Genomic DNA, 17,747 nt, shown 5'->3' with positions numbered 1-17,747 from the left:
AACAACTGCAGATGAGTCACTGCTGCAGTTTTGCATTTCGCCTGAAGGCCTGGCTGAAGTAAAAGTGAAACTAATGTACACGGTTCGTTGAGGGCAACGGTCTGCTTCTGTGTTAGGTTTCTACTTTCTACATTTATGGAAGAATCCACTTCTACACTGTAATCTTCGAGTGGATTATCCTGATGGAAACATCGTCTGAGGTGAGTCGTTTTTTTATTGTTGGCTGGAAATTGTAGATACAGTCGACAGCCTCACACAGAGATGGTGGTGTTTCATAAAGACAAACCATAATCATGCTCTCTCAGTATATGTACTGTGTATATGGGCCTGTATACATGTACTATACTAAGCTATAATGTACTATATAAATAATCCTCGTAGGCAGAGTAGAGCGCACTCTCTGCTGCGTCATTGAAAAACGATATGTTCGTTATTTTAAGTAGTGAGGCCTCACTGATTAATACTCTTTAAGGAGGGTAACTAACTACATATAAGGGTCTTGAACTCATCTTATTTGTGTATTTTCATGTTTTATTACTTCTACTTCATGTAATCACAGAGGGAAATGCTGTGTATCTCATGGCTCCACATGTAGGTGGTGGCCAGAGTTACCTGTTATATGTTATAATACAAAGTGAAAGTGAAACTTATAATGTTGAGAAAGGGTAAAACGAGGGACTCTTCTCCTAGTATCTATTCCTGCTCAAAAAATAAAAACGATCCTATACAATACACTCGGATGCATAACCTTAAACTACCCGGCTAGTAAAGTGGGCTGGAGAATTCTGAAACTTTACTCAACTAAAAAGTAGCAATGCTGTAATTCAAAAGTGCCAAATTACAATTAGAAATTCTCCATTCATTTTCTTTATTGAATTTAAAGGTTTGTTAATATTACTATTAATAAAAGTACCTACGATGCGTGAATATAACATGATGATATAATTCATCACAACATTTTAATGCGATAATGTGCAAGTTGAATTTTTCTCTTTAATCTTTGACATTACATTACATTTATCTAATAACTCTTAGGTTGTGTGTCAAAAAGTCTAATCTGTAAAGTAGCTAAGTCAGTATTTTGCAGTCAAAGTATTTTTGCCTCTTCATGTAGTTCAGTAAAATAATTAAATGGCATTAAAAAGAAGGACCTCAGTTTAAATTGAGCAATTTACAATTATTCAGTGATAAAGAAGCTGTCGTTTCCAAATCATTTAAAAATCTAGTAGCCACCAAACGTTCCTTGGTTTATTTATATTCAAGTAAAGTTAAAGTATTTTCTTCCTGTCACTAATTCCTTATGAATTAAAGTCAGTTCTTATAATTGGACTCTAGAGGTCACCATTGGTTAGCATTTAACTGAACGCTGTGTTGTGAATAACCAGTAGGTGGCGGTAAGGTTCAGCAGAAAGTAACCTACATGACCCTTGACTCTGGTCTCTGGTGTTTATGAGAAAAAGGAAGTGCAGCAGCCTCACTTTAATGACTCACTGGGTACTTTCCTGCTCCGTTTTCTCACCTTGAGACTCGGCGTGCATCCTCACATGATCATTCGTGGTTTTTTAAGGGATTTGCACGTGTGTAACTGCATGTGAAGAAGAAACTGCGATAATTCACACGAGAGATGTTCACATCCCCTTTTTTTTTGGTTCTTATCACAATCTCCCCTGCAGAGCTGTTGAATAAGAGCCATACAGGACAAACAGGAAATGAATCTTTTAATCTGGGGCGAGTGATATTTAGTCCGCGCTGAACCCGATTGGTCCTGGAGCGGCCTTTACATAACGGCCGCGTTTCAGGAACGTTCGAGTCGAGCCAACACATATTTGAATGGCACAGGCTTTCACATGATTCTCTCCCACACACCATCACCGGGGTGAAGTTGTGCACAAACAGAGCCGATGATGTGTCACGTGTCGGTTATGATCAGGAAAGGGCGCGAACAATGCAGAGGAGCTGACAAACAGGGGAGACAGTGGACGGATCATTTTCAGTCGTCAGAAGCAAGTTAGGAGTGAGATTATGTTTATAAAGAAGAGATACACTGATAAATACTTCATAGATACCAGGGGAATTTAGAGCAGGGCTCAGTAATTCATATTATCTCGATGCATCTGCACGGTTCAGTCTTTACTTTTGACTGAACCCTATATACACTTTTCACTGATGTGCTTTTTTGTTCTTTGAATATAATATTTAGCCATTTTTTGATTCTTCATGACCACTCACAGTAAAGTTGTCGCTTTTCATACATCCTATTTGTGCTGCTCCTTCTCAATCATACACCAATCACACAGTAGCTTCTCAGGCGAAAGGACACAACAGGGGATCGACCCCCCCGACTCCAGGGTTAGGGGACAACCCGCACTACCTCCTGAGCCACCACCGCCCAATGACAGGATGAGATTATGGGTGGTGTCGGTCTGCACCGTTCTGTGTGTGGGTATTCAGACCTCAACTTACTTAGTGGCTCATCTGTGCCAAGTTCAAGTTCCTGTTGTCGTTTGCTGCCACTCGTCCTAAAAGAGCCACGACTTTGCATCTCGGCTCAGTCACGAGTTGAGCTGAGAACCGTCGACAAAAACCACACTCACTAGTTTCTGTTCAGTGTGTCAGCTGTGTTATCCCTCAACTTTAAAAACAAAAACAAATGTGTGCATGAATAACAATAAGTATCAACTCTGATGATCAAAAACCACAAAAAGGGGCCCATTTTCCTGTAAACTGGTTGTTCTCTGGTTTGTGGGACTACGTCTCTGTGCTGTGGTGATGTGATGGTTTGCCCTCAAAGATAAGACAAGCTTTAAGATGACTGACAACCTGAAAATTACAGTAAATTTGGGAACTTTTTAAAATCAAACCCGCCTCGACAGAAACATGTCTATCAGACAATGTCAGTATGCTCCACCAAGGAGGCCATGTTTTCATTTTGTTTATCTCTTAGTCAGCAGGATTATACAGAAACTCCAAGGTAGACTCACACGAAACTTGGTATTTTTAACTTCAAACCTTTCGTTGATCTCTCGGAGAATGATTCATGGGTCTTGATCAGACGTGTTTAGATATTTACGAGTGTGGTGCAGCAACAAATTGCGGGTGGCAGTGGCCTAGTAGGTGGAGCGGGTCGTCCTCTAGGAAGAGAAGTCGGTAGTTTGATCCCAATTTCCAGCGTTTCCAGATGCAGAAGTGTCCTTGGAACTGAACCTGAATTGGCCCCTGAAGGCTGTGTGGGCAGTGTGGTGTGTAACCGAGCTGCACATAGATTATCTGTATTAATGTGTATGTGAATGGCAGAAACTATTCTGTAAAATGCTTCTAGTGGTCATCCAGACTAAAGAAGCACTGCAGACCATTTACAAATAAAACTCCACTTCTAGTAAATATGTTTTCTTAAGGGCACAGGTGGCAGAAGTATGTGCTCCGACTTGACAAAGGAGTTTGACTTCCCTTCCATTTCAGTGCATGTGGTTCATGAGACTTGTTTGTTTTATTATTTCTGTTATGGGTCACTTATGTAACGCTTTGTCAGGTGTCATAATTCTACCAACCTCCACCCATCTGGTTCAACCAGGAGTGTAAAACAAACACGACCTAGATCTGGCAGCCTATCGTCAGAATCGAAGTGATTCAGTGCCCCGAAGAAAAAACAAAATTCCCCTCAAGAAAAACACAATGACTCTTTCTGATTATCAGATCTGTTCATTCCATAGTTACTCTGGGTTTTTAGAAAGCTACTACTCTCTAGAGCTGAGCCAAAGGAGTTCAGCTGCAGCTCAGCCAAGATGAGGGGGGCGGGGGGGGAGACTGTAAAAGCCTCTATTGCATTTCCCAACTCGCTGCCAGTTTCTCAGAAATTCCTCCTGCACTCTGTGTGTGAAGCGTCCCCCCCGCGGCCGCACGGTGGTACTGCACTGGCAGAGCTTTCTCTCAAGTCACGTGATTTAGAAGAAATCAGGCCTCTGGGTCAGGCAGCGTCTGGAGGAGCTGAGAGGCTGCGAGGGCTCCTGACTCAGCAGTTGTTTCGTAATTTGTGGTTGTTAAGTTTTATTTCTCTTATCTGAAGATTACTCAGTTAATAAATGGCTCTCGGTGGGACTTGAGATATTTAATCTATGCTCTTAAAAACATGAACTCTTTTAGGTTAGACACAATGGGCACTCCAGCCCTCAGAAAGCTTAAATGAAGACTTTAATATTAGGAACATTTCTTGTGATTCTGCTTCCTCCATCATGTCCTATGTCCTAGGAATTTTATTGTTTTTATTTTCTACACTATCTAAGTTTGTTGATCATGATACCTACCATAATATGTATATTTTCTGTGTTGACGACACATCATCTGATTGGTTCAAAATGGATTGTGTGTATTTTAGATGAAGACGTCGGAGGTAGGGCCTTGTACTTCGAAACGTCCCTGGCAAAATAAATCCTTTAACAGGAACTTTAGGTTTGTTGATTTTCTCTGTTCTTAATGCAGTCCTGTTAATCACATGTGGACATTTTTTAAGCAAGTTGCTTTTATTGGGGGCAACTGTTGTCTCATGAAAAGGAATGTTGGAGTTTCTTATGTCATAATTTTGCAGAAAGGCCAGAAAGCTGCTTCACGACATGCTCTGAACTCCCGGCATTCTCTAGAAGGGCTGTATGTGAGAATGCAAAAGAGGCTCCGGACTTTCTCTGGAGTTTCTCCAGCCAGTCCCCTAGTGAGAGCAGGACTTCCGGATGAGCCGATGTGAGAACATGGCAGGAGATCGTCTGGAGGGGTATCGATGAAAAATTAACATCGAAAGTACCCAGTGAGTCATATCAGGATGATAAAGCGGTGTCACGCCCATACACATTTTTGTGATGAAGGCCGGTGTTGATGAGCTGTAAACATAGAAGCATGATCTCAGAAAGCACACACAGGCCGCCATGCCTCAGAAATGCTCACTTTTGGTGTGAGTGGTTGTCATTAGCTTAAAGAAAGCATGGGAGTGTCTTTTGAAGGGAGAACTTCACCATCCCACAGGTGGAGAGGCTAAAGAATGATGATGCACATGAGGAAATAATAAAAGAGGGACAAAAGGTATTAGGTGGAAATTGGCATCTGGCAAAAAAAAGAAAAAAAAAACCCCCGACCTGAAGCACAAAGAACCACATGAATGCACACTTCCCTATCATTAATGCATTTTAAAACAATTGTTTTCAAACAGGTTTCGCTGCCGGCATTTTTTGGACTGGCAGCCCTTTGTTTTCTTGTGTCCTGTGTTTGCATTGACGTGCCACTTTGCCTCGTGGCCACACCCACAGCAGATGGCACAGTCAAAGAGAGACGTCTCCACAGAAAGGTTATTTCAGGACAGGGCCGGGTCTAGGCAGGGGCAAGAGGGGGCCTGGCCCCCTCAAATAAATGTTGTGCCCCCTCAAACTAAATAGGGTTAGGGTTAGGGTTAGGCACAATGCCCCCTCAAGATTTGTGGCTGCCCCCTCATACATGCCTGTCTAGACCCGGCCCTGTTTCAGGACAGGTGACAGACTGACTGTGGAACAGTTACGGCTTTAGCCACCTCACACATCTGCTGAGCCCCAGTTAAGCGCCCTCAAGAAAGAAATATTTAGTAAATGAGCCAGGTATTCTCTGACGTGTGTGTGTGTGCCTGGTACCTGTGATTCAGCCAACATGAACGTCTTCTTGTCACAGTGTTGTTGTTAATTCTTGACTGCATGGCACTCTGGGTTGGCAAAGGGTTTCGGCTTTGCACGTAACAGATGTGTTAGTCATTGCCTTGTGGTCACTTAAGGCTACACTGTTGGATGTTGTTTGGCCAAAATCAACAAAGACACATTTATTTAAAGACACAATAATAAACGCCTGATATCTAGGCCCTCCCACACATTGTTCAATCCTGGCCCTGTGTTTTACAATCAGAGTTAATGCGGTGAATCCAGAGAGAGAGGCGGCATGTTGAATCGCTCTCTAACCCCTCACTGGGAGGATTCAGAGATCGTACAAGCGTTTCCTGTCTCGGCACCAAAACACCTCTGCTAAGTAACAGACACATTGTTGGGACTGGCTGTTACTCATTGAGAGAGTGAGAGCTGTTTACACTGCTGTTAGCTCGACACCCGATTTGCTGAAATGTTCAGCCTTTGATATACAGTGACATGTGTCTGTAAATGCACATTCAATATATATACACTTATAAATATGAAATATGAATATCCATGACCCTTACAGGGTTAGGGTTAGGGTACTGAGGAGGGCCGATAAATCCTTTGTGATACATCAATGCAGAGATTCAGGAAACTCGAGGACCTGCCACGCCCCTGCCAAGTTCACACACCTGCCACATTCAGAGAATTAAATAAAAAATCATCTTGCTTATTTATTTGTTTGTTCTTGCTGCTCTTTACCCGAGTATTTACAGAAGTTGAATACTTCCAGGTCCAGAGATACTTATGTTAAACCTTTACTGGTATGAACACGCATGGTATGTTTGAGTGAGGTTAAATATGCTCTCTCTGGATTTCACTGCGACAGTCCACTTTCTGCTGATCGATGACCTTAGCCAAAGTTCTCCAGTGATGTTGTCATGCCTCAACTCCCTCCATCCCATTCTAAATTGTGTACAAACATTTAGTTGGACTCATGGATGAACCATTAGAATTACTTGGGCAAAGGTCAAAGTCACTGTGAAACACTTTTACTTGCCTTGTGAACACGGAAAGCCTTGTGGCAATTTCTTTGAATTTTGTACAAATGTCTACTTGGACTCACAGACTCACGGATGAACTCATTCAAATTGATAAAAGTTTGATGTTCAAAGGTCACGTGACCTCACAACCCCCTTTATTGCCTCCTGAATGCGTTACTGTTAGAACATCTGGAGAAACTCCTGTCCAAATTTTGAACAAATATTCTCTTAAAACTCTTGGATTAACAGATTCTGAGTGCTAATAGTGTGTATTTGGATTTGAGGGTGTTACAAGATTACCCAAAACCCCAAGGGTTGTTTCCAATACATCACTGTGTGTAAAGTATGTCCATTATGAAGTGATGTGTCACGTGTTCACTGGAGAAGCAGACTGGTGGTTTTACATCAAATTGCCATGATATAAAATCTCATGTGGTTCATCCTGGTTGTGGCCAAAGGCAGAGTTTTGTTTTGCACCATGATGCGGTTTTACAGGCACCTTGCCATTCTGTTATGGCATACACCCTCTCTCTATCGCTCTCTCTCTTTGTGGGTCTGTGTGTGTGTGTGTGTGTGTGTGTGTGAGTGTGTGTGGGTGTGCGTGTGTGTGTGTAAGAGACACAGCAACCGATATGGTTTCAGGTCTTTCCAGTAAATCGTCTCACTCTAGTAAACCGTCCTCTTGGTGCTGTCCTCCTTCCCTCTGTTTACAAGTTACCACCTACCAGCCCAGTGCCAACCCCTAGCCAAACAAAACCTGTACAGCCAACATGAAACATGGTCTCACAAGGCCCAGAGAAACATGGCTCTGGTGTTTCCAGAAAGTCAGCTGACTTATTGCTACTCCTCTCTCTCTCTCTCTCTCTCTCTCTTTCTCTCTCTCTCTCACCCCCACCGATTACTCTACCCTCCCACAACCCACACACATAGAAATGCGTTTTTTTTTTTATGTCAGAGTTGTTTATCACAGCCAAACAGTATTGGATTACAGTAATACATGAGAGTTTGCATGAATTAGGCCCCTGTGCCGCTCACTCTGTGCGGTGGTGTAGTGTTCAGTGTTCAAACGCTTACCTCGTGTAAATATAACTGTCCCACACTGTAAAGATACTCACATTAAAGAGATAGTTCACCCAAAAATGAAATTTCACTCACTATCTTCTCTTCACTATGCCGATGGAGGGTGAGTGAAGTGTTTAAGTCCACAAAACATTTTGGAGGTTTCAGGCGTAGACAGCGTTGCAGCCGAATCCAATAGAATTTAAGTAACTGGGGACCGCTTCCTCAAACAAAAAAAACCCTGAGTCGGTCATCTAAGAGTCCCCAAGCCCAGACATTCAAATTTAACTCGAAAAGCGTAATTTACACCATGTTTTTAGCCTAGAAGTCCTCTGATATCCTCCTCAGAGCTTCGTTTACACATGGATAACAGATCTTATTTGTCAGTGGTGAGTAGATAATAAGTGAGTTTTCATTTTGAGGTGAACTATCCCTATAAAGTTTATGCTCCTACAGTGAAGATGTAAAATTGAGGACCCAAAGTACCAGAGCTAAAAATAAAAGCTAACAATTATAAGTTAATGAAGGGTTGCTATAAATCACCATCCCTTTGTGCATGTGACAGCTAAAGATTGCTCTGGTGTTTCCAGTAAATCACGTGTCTAACAGCTACTGAGACACACCCAGAAACACAAGAGAATCTATCAATCATTAATATTCCTGAATTAGATCTTCATTAGTGAAAATGTTGTATCTCCTTCTCAGCTTGATTCCTCACATTCAACTAAATACCAGAGAGTGTAAATATTTATTTATAGATGAATATATAAAAATATATCCTTCAGTTTGTAACAGTTTCCCCATAAGTGCAAATATGAAAACTTTTATTTTACAGAATAAAAAATGCTGAAAAGTTGTGCATTCATGTAAACAATTTTTTTTAATATTCAAGCATTGTGCTTTTACTTTGCAGAGATTTTATTTTGAAAAGATGTGAATTTGGGTTTGAGGATTGTGCCAATCCCTGAAATAGCCAACATCCAAAGAATGTATATGGAAAATAAAACCAGTTCAGTAAATCATTCAAACTTATACATAAGCCACATGGATACTTATAAAACACATTTTATTTTATGAATAACATGGACTATAAAATCTTCTTTGCAGATAATCCAAGTAGAATGAACACAAAGTTCACTCTGTACAAAATACTTTTTATGAAAAAGCTCTAGAGCCAAGGTTCAGCACCCAAACAATAAAAGGTAAAAAATATGACAGTATAGTTTAGGACTCATTAATGAAGAGAGATGGTGATCGTGTGGCGATGTGCCAATGACCTTCTGCCACGATGTGTGTATCAGTATGAACTGTATTTACACAGCGGCAGCAGTTATAACTGAAAACTGCTAGTAAATACACATCCAAACCTGAAGTCCAACTCCTGTGGTTCAATATCTAGTTTTATATTTGGCTCATCGTTCCCTTGTGAGGTTTCCTTTCAAATGTGAATTAAAGCAGGAGTGCGTGTGTGTGTGGCAAAGACATGTGGCACAGAGAGAGTAGTCGTCAGCCTGTGTGAGATGAGCTGCTCTAATGAGGGATGCTTCCGTGGTGCCTGTTATCGATCAAGAGCAGCACAGCAGTGGTAGAGAGATAGTTGCTGTATCGCAATTTAAAAGTCTCAATTACAAGTAACATTGTTAAAGTTGTATAGATTGTCAAGTTCATAAATTTACATCAGGGCCATATTGGAAAAATATATATAGAATTTTAGAATACACAAGTACTGGAACCAGCACATCCAGGGTAATTGTTTAAATGATGGACTCTGGCTTTGAGGTGTTTAAATTCAGTGTAACTCAGTGCACATTAATGAGCAGTGGGTAAAATAAGTAAAAGTAAAAGACATGTTGAATGCTGCAATGTCTTCATTACGTGTAGACAACAAAGCTTGGATGTGTTTGCAAAGAAAGACACTAACAGTCGGAGACGTTTGTGCACATACACAAACGTACACACACGTACACACACACTCGCACAGTAGTGCTCCCAAACAAAAGTTGGCAAAAGTTCGAAATTTCAAGTTGCACCCTAGATTTTACAACTCAAACTCATGAATAAAAGACCATCAATTGTGCCGACAAATTATCTTTTGTCCTGATCATTTCCCTGAGGAATTGCTCTTTAGACCCTGTTTTAAACTTGTTTGGCCTGCACTCTGCAGGTATCATACATCACTGCCTCTCAGTAAGAGGCAGTAATGTATGATACATGCATTCCCCCAACTCTGATTAAAACCTCTAAGGCTACAGATCGTAGATTGTGAAGAAAACCTTGGTGCAGCTTTTTTTATGTATCAACTTTGTTTCACTCCCATGAACTTGAAACATTAAGGCTTAAAAGTTATGTTTTCCTTTCTTGTCTGTGAGCTCACAGTCAAGGAAAAGACCGCTGCACAGGATCATCAGTCAGTGTCAGTGCGTATTTCTGCCTGTATACATTTACATTTTTTTTGAGGGTACAAACCCAGAACAACAAGAATCAAGAAAGTGACACTTTTTCAAAAAAACAAACAAACTACAAATTGCTATAAGTAAGTTCCATTTAAGTGCTACTAAATTGTTAGTTTCAAAATTGTATTCAAGGTATAGTCGGAAGAGGTATGTTTTTAGTTTGCGGTGGAGGATTTTTTTACTTTCTGATGTCCGGATGTCCATGGGGAGCTCATTCCACCATTTAGGAGCCAGGACAGCAAACAGTCGTGATTGTGATGAGTGTTTAGCTCGCAGTGAAGGAGCAATGAGCCGATTGGCAGAACCAGAGTGGAGTGAACAGGCTGGGGTGTAAGGTTTGACCATGTCCTGGATGTAGACTGGACCAGTTCACATCAAGGTACGCAAGTACTAATGTTTTTAAATGGAAGCGAGCAGCCACTGGTTACCAGTGAAGGGAGCGGAGCAGTGGGAGTGAATTTAGGTATAAAAACAAGACATTTCTCCAGAACATGAAAAATCTTATGGTTGTATGTTAAATACTCAATCTTCACCAAACTTGTCATAGACATAAAAGTCGTAAAGTTGCATTAGCCATTTGATTTGGGGGCGTTTTTAGTCGGCAAGCTACTGAATAAATTACAATACATTAATGAAACGGAGCAGGAACGGCTTGAGCTTTAGTTTTATTCTGTAAGGGTCATTATCAATGGATTTTACACTTCCCATAATGCACCTAAGAGCCTTTTTTAATGTTTAATTTCTCTCTTATAAGTTTGTGAGTGTGGGACTGTTAAAAAGTATCTCCAGACTGAATCCGGTCGACGTTTTCAAATGGTGACACCCAAGTCATCTTTTCAGACAAACCTCGAGCAGAGCAGCAGGAGAACATTTTACACGGTTTGACTTCTCTTTTCTTTCTGTGTAATCATATTGGTTTTCTCCCGTTTTCCACCCACTTCTCCTTTCCTCCACATTTTCTCCGTTCTTGGGTTTCTCTGTAATACTGTAAGGTCTCGACCAAGTCTCTAGATATAATGTTAATTATTAATTATTAATTATTTAAAAAGTCCTGTCTGTGGTTAGAATTAAGTCTGGTTAATTATTAATAAAAACAATGATTCTCAAATAGTCAGTATGATGATTATCTGCATTAAACCACAACACAGTTGTTCTATAACCTTAACCAGGTGCAGCATAAAACAACACAACACAACCAATACTCAAATGTTATGAAAACACTTTTAATTGGTGTATATTATTATTAATGTAATTATGATTATTATCTTTTCAAATAAGATGAATATAAAAATGATTATCTAGGAGACAGGGAACTGTTAACATATAAATAAGTAGGATGTGACTCAGACTTTCACACATACAATAGGATTTAAAAATACTACTACGAATAATAATAATATAACATTGATAATAATACACTACTCACACACACACACAGACACACACACACACACACATACACACACACACACACACACACACACACACACACACACACACACACACACAGTATGCATAGCAGTCTTTCATTAATAATAACAGCATTCAGCACTTTAGTGTGAAGTCATATATCACTCTCACTCTTGCTCATTGTAAGTTTATCCTAATAACTTTGTAAAGTAGATGTGATGTCATTTTGGGAAACAAACCTGAAATATTTATATTTAGGAGAGTACGGTGCAATCCAAGTATTAACAGCAGTGTGGCATTCTGGGAGATACCAGCCAGTGTCATAGACAGAAAAAACCTAGGGAAATACCAAGTCGGCCAGATCTCACCCTGCTGGTTATTGTGTGTGTGTGTGTGTGTGTGTGTGTGTATGTATATTAGGGGAAGTAACCAACTTACCATCCTGTCATTTCACAACTATTAAAAAACAACTCCAGCTCAGGGTGCTGTGTTGTTTAAATCAGTCGAGTAAAATGATTATTTACTCGCCAGTGGAAAGCACCAGACATACCTTCTCTGTGTCCCTTTATCCTCCAAACACATACAGACATGTCATGTGTGTTTTTGCAGCCACCTCATACGAGGACGGGGCAGGGCGGAACGGTTGTGAGTTGTGGGTTTGCCACCATTTCTTTTCAACTTCTCAGAGACAAATTTAAAGGGTAATGCTTCTTATCAACAAATCCACCATGGAAATTACTGTAAGCTACAATCTGTGTAGCCAAAGCCTGAAATATGTTTCCACTGTGCCGCGAGACAGTAAAAACACACTGGGTACAGACATACTCCTGCATTAGCATAAATACAGACACCTTCACTGTGCTATGAATGTTATGATGCTGCTATTACTCTCTTTACTATGTGTATGTATGTATATATATATATAAATATATATTTAATCTTTGACTATAGAGAGAAGCCCCTTACAATGGCATTGTCCCTGAGTATAATGGCAAGAAGGATCTTCTGATTTCACATTTCTGAAAAAACTTCTGGCATTTTTTACAGAGGTTGCTATGTTTTATGCAACACCTATTTTCAATTTTTTCTGCATCATCCTACAATTGATGTCGCTGCAGATGGTCGTTCTTTTCTTTTTTTTTTTATTCACCAACTGATGGATAATTGTACGAATCATCACATCGAAACAGTCACGATCAAATAGTGATCCCACTGTGGCCCGAACTGATAACTGCTAACCCAAACTGAACTATAAGCAAATACTTTGAAAGCCATGAAATACAAGTAGTGGAAGAATTCTGGATATCCATTTATAATGAAGCCTCCAATAATCAGATCCAGGTTGGTTTCAGCTTTATTTAACATTGTGAGGAGTTGTACAACATTTTCACTGATTTCTCAGAGAACGATGGATGGATCTTGATGGAAAACATCAGGCATGTTAATGTCTCTGATATCTATGAGTCTGTAACTTTGCTGCAATGTTGGGCTGAGGTTTGGTTGGTTGGTTGGGCGTTTGGCTGGTTGGAGGTTTGGCTGGTTGGATGTTTGTTGGTTGGTTAGAAGGTTCTTTCGTTGGTTTTATGTTTGGCTGGTTGGACGTTTGGTTGGTTGTACGTTGGGTTGGTTAGATGGTTTGTTCATTGGTTGGACATTTTGCTGGTTAGACGTTTGGTTCGTTGGTTGGACGTTTGGCTGGTTGGTTGGACGTTTGGCTGGTTGTATGTTGGGTTGGTTAGATTGTTGGTTCGTTGGTTGCAAGCTAATTGCATACTTCATTGTTCAGGAACCTCATGACATCGAAACTGCTCGGCAAAAAGTTTGCGTCTCTCTCCAGTTGCTTGCAAACCGGAAAGAGCAACACTGGACTGAGTACAGCTACGTTTTGTACCACTTCTTTTAACAATCATCTCATGGTTCAATGATATTATTATTATTGCACAGGCCTAAAAACAAACATGGGTATTCCTGTCAATGAAAACTGCGTTACTATTAAGAGTTGGAGCTGAAGTCCATGCTTACCTCCATTATGTCCTGGGAATAGTTGTAATCTAGAAGTTCACATTGAAGAGAGAGAATAGAGAGGACATATGGTGATGATTGAATTTACCTGATTTCAGGCTACCTGGGTTCATCTTTAACACTTTGTTGTGTCGATGTCTTACCGGGGCTGTGGTCGGGTGAAACTTGGAATCTCTGGCAATAGTTGTTGGAAAAGTTATCTGTCTCGACCTCGAGTGAGAGAGCCCAGTCGGGGACCAAATGGTCCGATCCACAAACTGCAAACAAACAGCAGCGTTAGATACACGACTTGCTCCAGTTCTCCAGCTTTCCCTGCTCTCTGTAGTGTTTCGACCGGAGGACATTGTCCCGCCAGTTTAATTCCTCACCTTGCTGCTGTGTCTCCACTGTACTGTCCACCGTGTTCTCCTGGGTGGACTCCTCCATCATTGACACATCCATGGGCGACTGAGTATCGCTGTAGTCTGTGTCTTCCTCTGTCTTGACCACCTGGTTCGGCAGAGACATAAAAGCAAGACATATTTAGGACATGCCTACAGTTGCACGAGTTGTATGTTTAGCTGCTGCACCAACACATCACAATAATATCATAATTTTAAATTAAATATGTATTTACCTTCCTCCTCTGCTTTTTGTCCTTTGGTTTTCTGTGTTTATCTGTGCAGATGAAGGAAAAAAACATTTAAGTTGGTTGACCTCTTAAACTGTAGAACAAACTGATCAGCGTGCAGTAGACGCTGAGCACAAATCGCTCGCTCACTTCCTGTCAGTTGACTCACCTCCAGATTTCGGGGTGACAGGCAGCATTCTGAAGACGCGCACGGCTTGTTGGCCCTTGTGGATGCTCTTGTCTTTCACCTCCTCAATGTCAGGCAGCGAGTTCATTGCGCAGCGGAAGTTGGCCTTCCACGTCTTTGGGTCGGTGTTCTGGCCTTGACTGTACTTCCCTGCAGGATGAACTTTGTTCAGTCACTTTCATACATTCTTTTATAAACAAAGTCAATTGTTCTGCTTCTTTATTTGTAGACAGTACGTATGTTGCTCACCGGTGTGGATGGCCCACATTTTGAACAGAGAGGCGTCCTTGTCCATCTCCCAGCATTGCAGAGCTGCGTGCTTCCAGGGAATGCAGAACATCTTCTGGTCCTGGAAAGTACAGAAAAAGACTGAGCATCTACTGTATCTCATAGGATACTGTTTTCTATCTGTCGTAGTCAATTTAGGAAGCAAAACATTCTGACGCAAAAAAAAATCGATTGATGTGTTTGAAAGAGATTTTAAATGAGTTTTTTTTCTCTAATTTCCTTGGCACACATTAGAATATCAGGACATCTGTGAGACAGACGCCAAACTTATCTTCGTTTGATTTCTGTCTCACTGCTGACTTATTTCATCAGTTTGATGTACCAGTCGGTGTCAGGGTTGAAAGTCACACTTACTGCCACCAAAAACAAAGCTGCTGAGAGTAACATGCAAATATAGAGCAAGGAACTTTCCATAATACAGACACGTTGAGCCCTGCAGATATCACTTCCCTCATGAGGATATTCACTACATGAAGACTTTTTTTTGGTGAGGACCGTTTAAAAAACGAATGCGCTGCTTGAGGAAATCGATCTCTTACCTTGTCAACCCAGTGCAGCCCCGAGACGGTGTTGGACTCGATCATCTGCTCCAGCCACGGCCTCATCCTCATCCTCGAGACAGGCATGTTCGCCTAAAATACACAGCAGAGAGGAGAAGTCTTTAGATAAACGGGGAATGCTGTGTGTTTGTGTGTGTGTGTGAGTGTGTGTGAGTTTGTGTGTGTGTGCGTTTGTGCGTGAATGTGATTTACAGTAAGGAGAGCCTCTACTTTAATTTACTGCTGCCTGCTGTTTTACGTGCCTGCAGGAGGGCGAGTAGAGTTCATGGCCGGGACACGCAGGGGCGCATGAACGGGCGTTTAAGTGCCGGAGTCAACGTAATGACGTTATCCAAGACATGATCTTTTTAATATATGTTCTCAGTAGAACAGTAACAGATATTGCAGTATGAGGCATTCGGTGTTCGAATAAAGTCTTGACTTATTATAAGATCACTTACAGTATTTGTTGGTGTATTATCCGAAGAGGGAATGCGCAGAAGCTATTGTCCGGTTGGAGTAAGTTTTCTCCAGAGTATCTTCCCTTCTTCTCTTGATCTTGTCTTTGTGTTTTCCTCTTGCAGACTCTTCCTGGTCAGAAGTGAACACAAGTTGTCGATAACGGCGCCCATTTATACACAAAGCTGCACACCCGGTTTTTCCGGGGTGCGCGCTGCAAAAAGTGTCCACACCCGGCCTGCACACGTGGCCTCAAAATCAAATGTCTTTCCAGGGAAAATTGACAAATTCTTCATAAGACAGCAGCTCAAGCTATAACTGCTACAAGTTTATTCATGACAGGCTTATTCCTTTCGTAAATATGTAAAAGGATCACGTAAGTGTGTGCATGTTGTGAGGCAGAACAGGTTTCACTGGAAATAATTTTTTCTAGTGGAGTGGCGCATGCGCTGCTGGTACTTCAATTCATCACCTCAACCATTTACAAGAAATCATGCTGTTGTCCTGGTGCACGCAGCCAAACATTTGGATGTTTGGTTGGTCGGACGTTTGATTGGTTGGACGTTTGGCTGGCTGGATATTTGGACCTCTTTTATAGTGCTGTGACCCTGTCTTTCACCTCAGACTGTTTGTTATGATGATATGAGTTTATGTTGGCATTAAGTGGGTCCCTTTATTTTCCTTTTGTGGTTATGAGCTGTAGTAACGTTGTTCTTCACAGCTCCTGAGTGCAACAATTCAAATCCTTCAAATTTGTGGATCTGACTTTCTGTCTTTCTTTCCGGCTATCTGCCAGTCTGTCTGTCTGTCTGTCTGTCTGCCTGTCTGTCTGTCTGTCTGTCTGTCTGTCTGTCTGTCTGTCCTTATTTCACCTATGGCGTCACTTGTCACCTCTGACTTCTGGTTTAACCTGACCAGTAAAGTAACAGCAAAAAAAACTAGGTATAATTGAACTAAACAAAAATTATAGGAGATGTGCTCTGACATATTAAACAGTCGCTCAATGTTTGATCATTTCGTTTGTTTGTGTTGTTGCAGAGGAAGTAATCTGGGCGTCCTCCACCTCGACAACAGGAAGAGGAGGCAGACATCGTGATGGACGAAAGTTGTCTGACAGCAAAAAATGGGGACGTACATTACAACATTTGGTCTGTGGTCTGAAACCACCAACATATCAAAGGTGGTTGTTTATGTGCAGCTGTCATATCATATGTCTGACATTCACTTACCAGAACCCAGTTCTCTTTCATAAGACTAAAACACTCCTTTGAGTTCAATAACATGTCAATATATACAACAAAAACTCTGTAATAATTAACTATACATAATAAATGATGATGAATAAGGAAGTGCTGTGTGTTTGTGTGCTGTTTTTTCTACTTGTTATAACCAAATCGATAATCCATTAAGAAGTATTCTTTTTTTTATCTTTTTTTTTTTAATTTAGTTTTCAACAACAAAACAATATGCATATTCAAACAGTTACTATCTTTGTCCATTTTTCAACTGTAGATAGTATTGGTATTCATGATATTCAGGTACAGTGTGCAACGCATAGAAAGGACAACAAACATCAAATAGGGCTCACTCCAAGAGGAAAAGAGGGGGAATAAGAATACGAATAAATGATTGATTACATACGTAAATAATTAAATAAAAATAAAAATAAAAAAAATATATAACCAGGGATGAAGAGATAATAAGGGTCCACTCCTGAATGTTGTATCATAGTTGCTATACATGCTTTTCAGAGAGGATGGTGTATAATGTGTGTGTATAGGGAGAGTTAACACTTAGAGAGGAAGAGGTGGTGGACTAGTGGCAGAAAGTTGGACTGTGGGCAGAAAATCTTGATGGTGGTCTCCGGTTCGAATCCACGGAGTGACAACAAAAACGCCATACCTGGATGGACAACACCTGGATCTGTTCCACACTGTCAAAGTGCCTACCCCACCCCACTGTCTAAGTGCCCCTGAGCAAGGCACATTGCTCCCCAGGGCGCCATGCATGGCTGCCCACTGCTCTGTGTGTCCTCCTGTGTACA

The 17,747-nt window shown here is 41.0% G+C and overlaps 1 protein-coding gene and 1 long non-coding RNA gene across 2 annotated transcripts; one reads left to right on the top strand and one right to left on the bottom strand.

Annotated features, from left to right (window-relative positions):
• The first annotated feature begins 12 nt into the window (after positions 1 to 12).
• LOC128457628 (uncharacterized) lies at positions 13 to 17,052 on the top strand. Its single transcript, XR_008341948.1, has 2 exons — positions 13 to 200; positions 16,742 to 17,052. It is a non-coding gene; the product is annotated as an uncharacterized LOC128457628 (long non-coding RNA).
• On the bottom strand, positions 12,941 to 16,010 carry LOC128457627 (interferon regulatory factor 1). Its single transcript, XM_053442408.1, has 9 exons — positions 15,706 to 16,010; positions 15,245 to 15,337; positions 14,667 to 14,766; positions 14,400 to 14,567; positions 14,237 to 14,277; positions 13,989 to 14,109; positions 13,764 to 13,877; positions 13,621 to 13,649; positions 12,941 to 13,438 (listed from the first exon to the last, which is right to left on the bottom strand). The coding sequence occupies exons 2-9, from the start codon at positions 15,329 to 15,331 to the stop codon at positions 13,361 to 13,363; spliced, it is 738 nt and encodes a 245-aa protein (XP_053298383.1). The 5' UTR covers positions 15,332 to 15,337; positions 15,706 to 16,010; the 3' UTR covers positions 12,941 to 13,360.
• Positions 17,053 to 17,747: the final 695 nt, after the last annotated feature.

The sequence above is a fragment of the Pleuronectes platessa genome, chromosome 15 (genome assembly GCF_947347685.1).
Source record: "Pleuronectes platessa chromosome 15, fPlePla1.1, whole genome shotgun sequence".
NCBI classification, from domain to species: Eukaryota; Metazoa; Chordata; class Actinopteri; order Pleuronectiformes; family Pleuronectidae; genus Pleuronectes; species Pleuronectes platessa.
The sequence above is the reverse complement of the archived record's forward strand: the minus strand, read 5'-3'. Positions and strand labels throughout refer to the sequence as shown.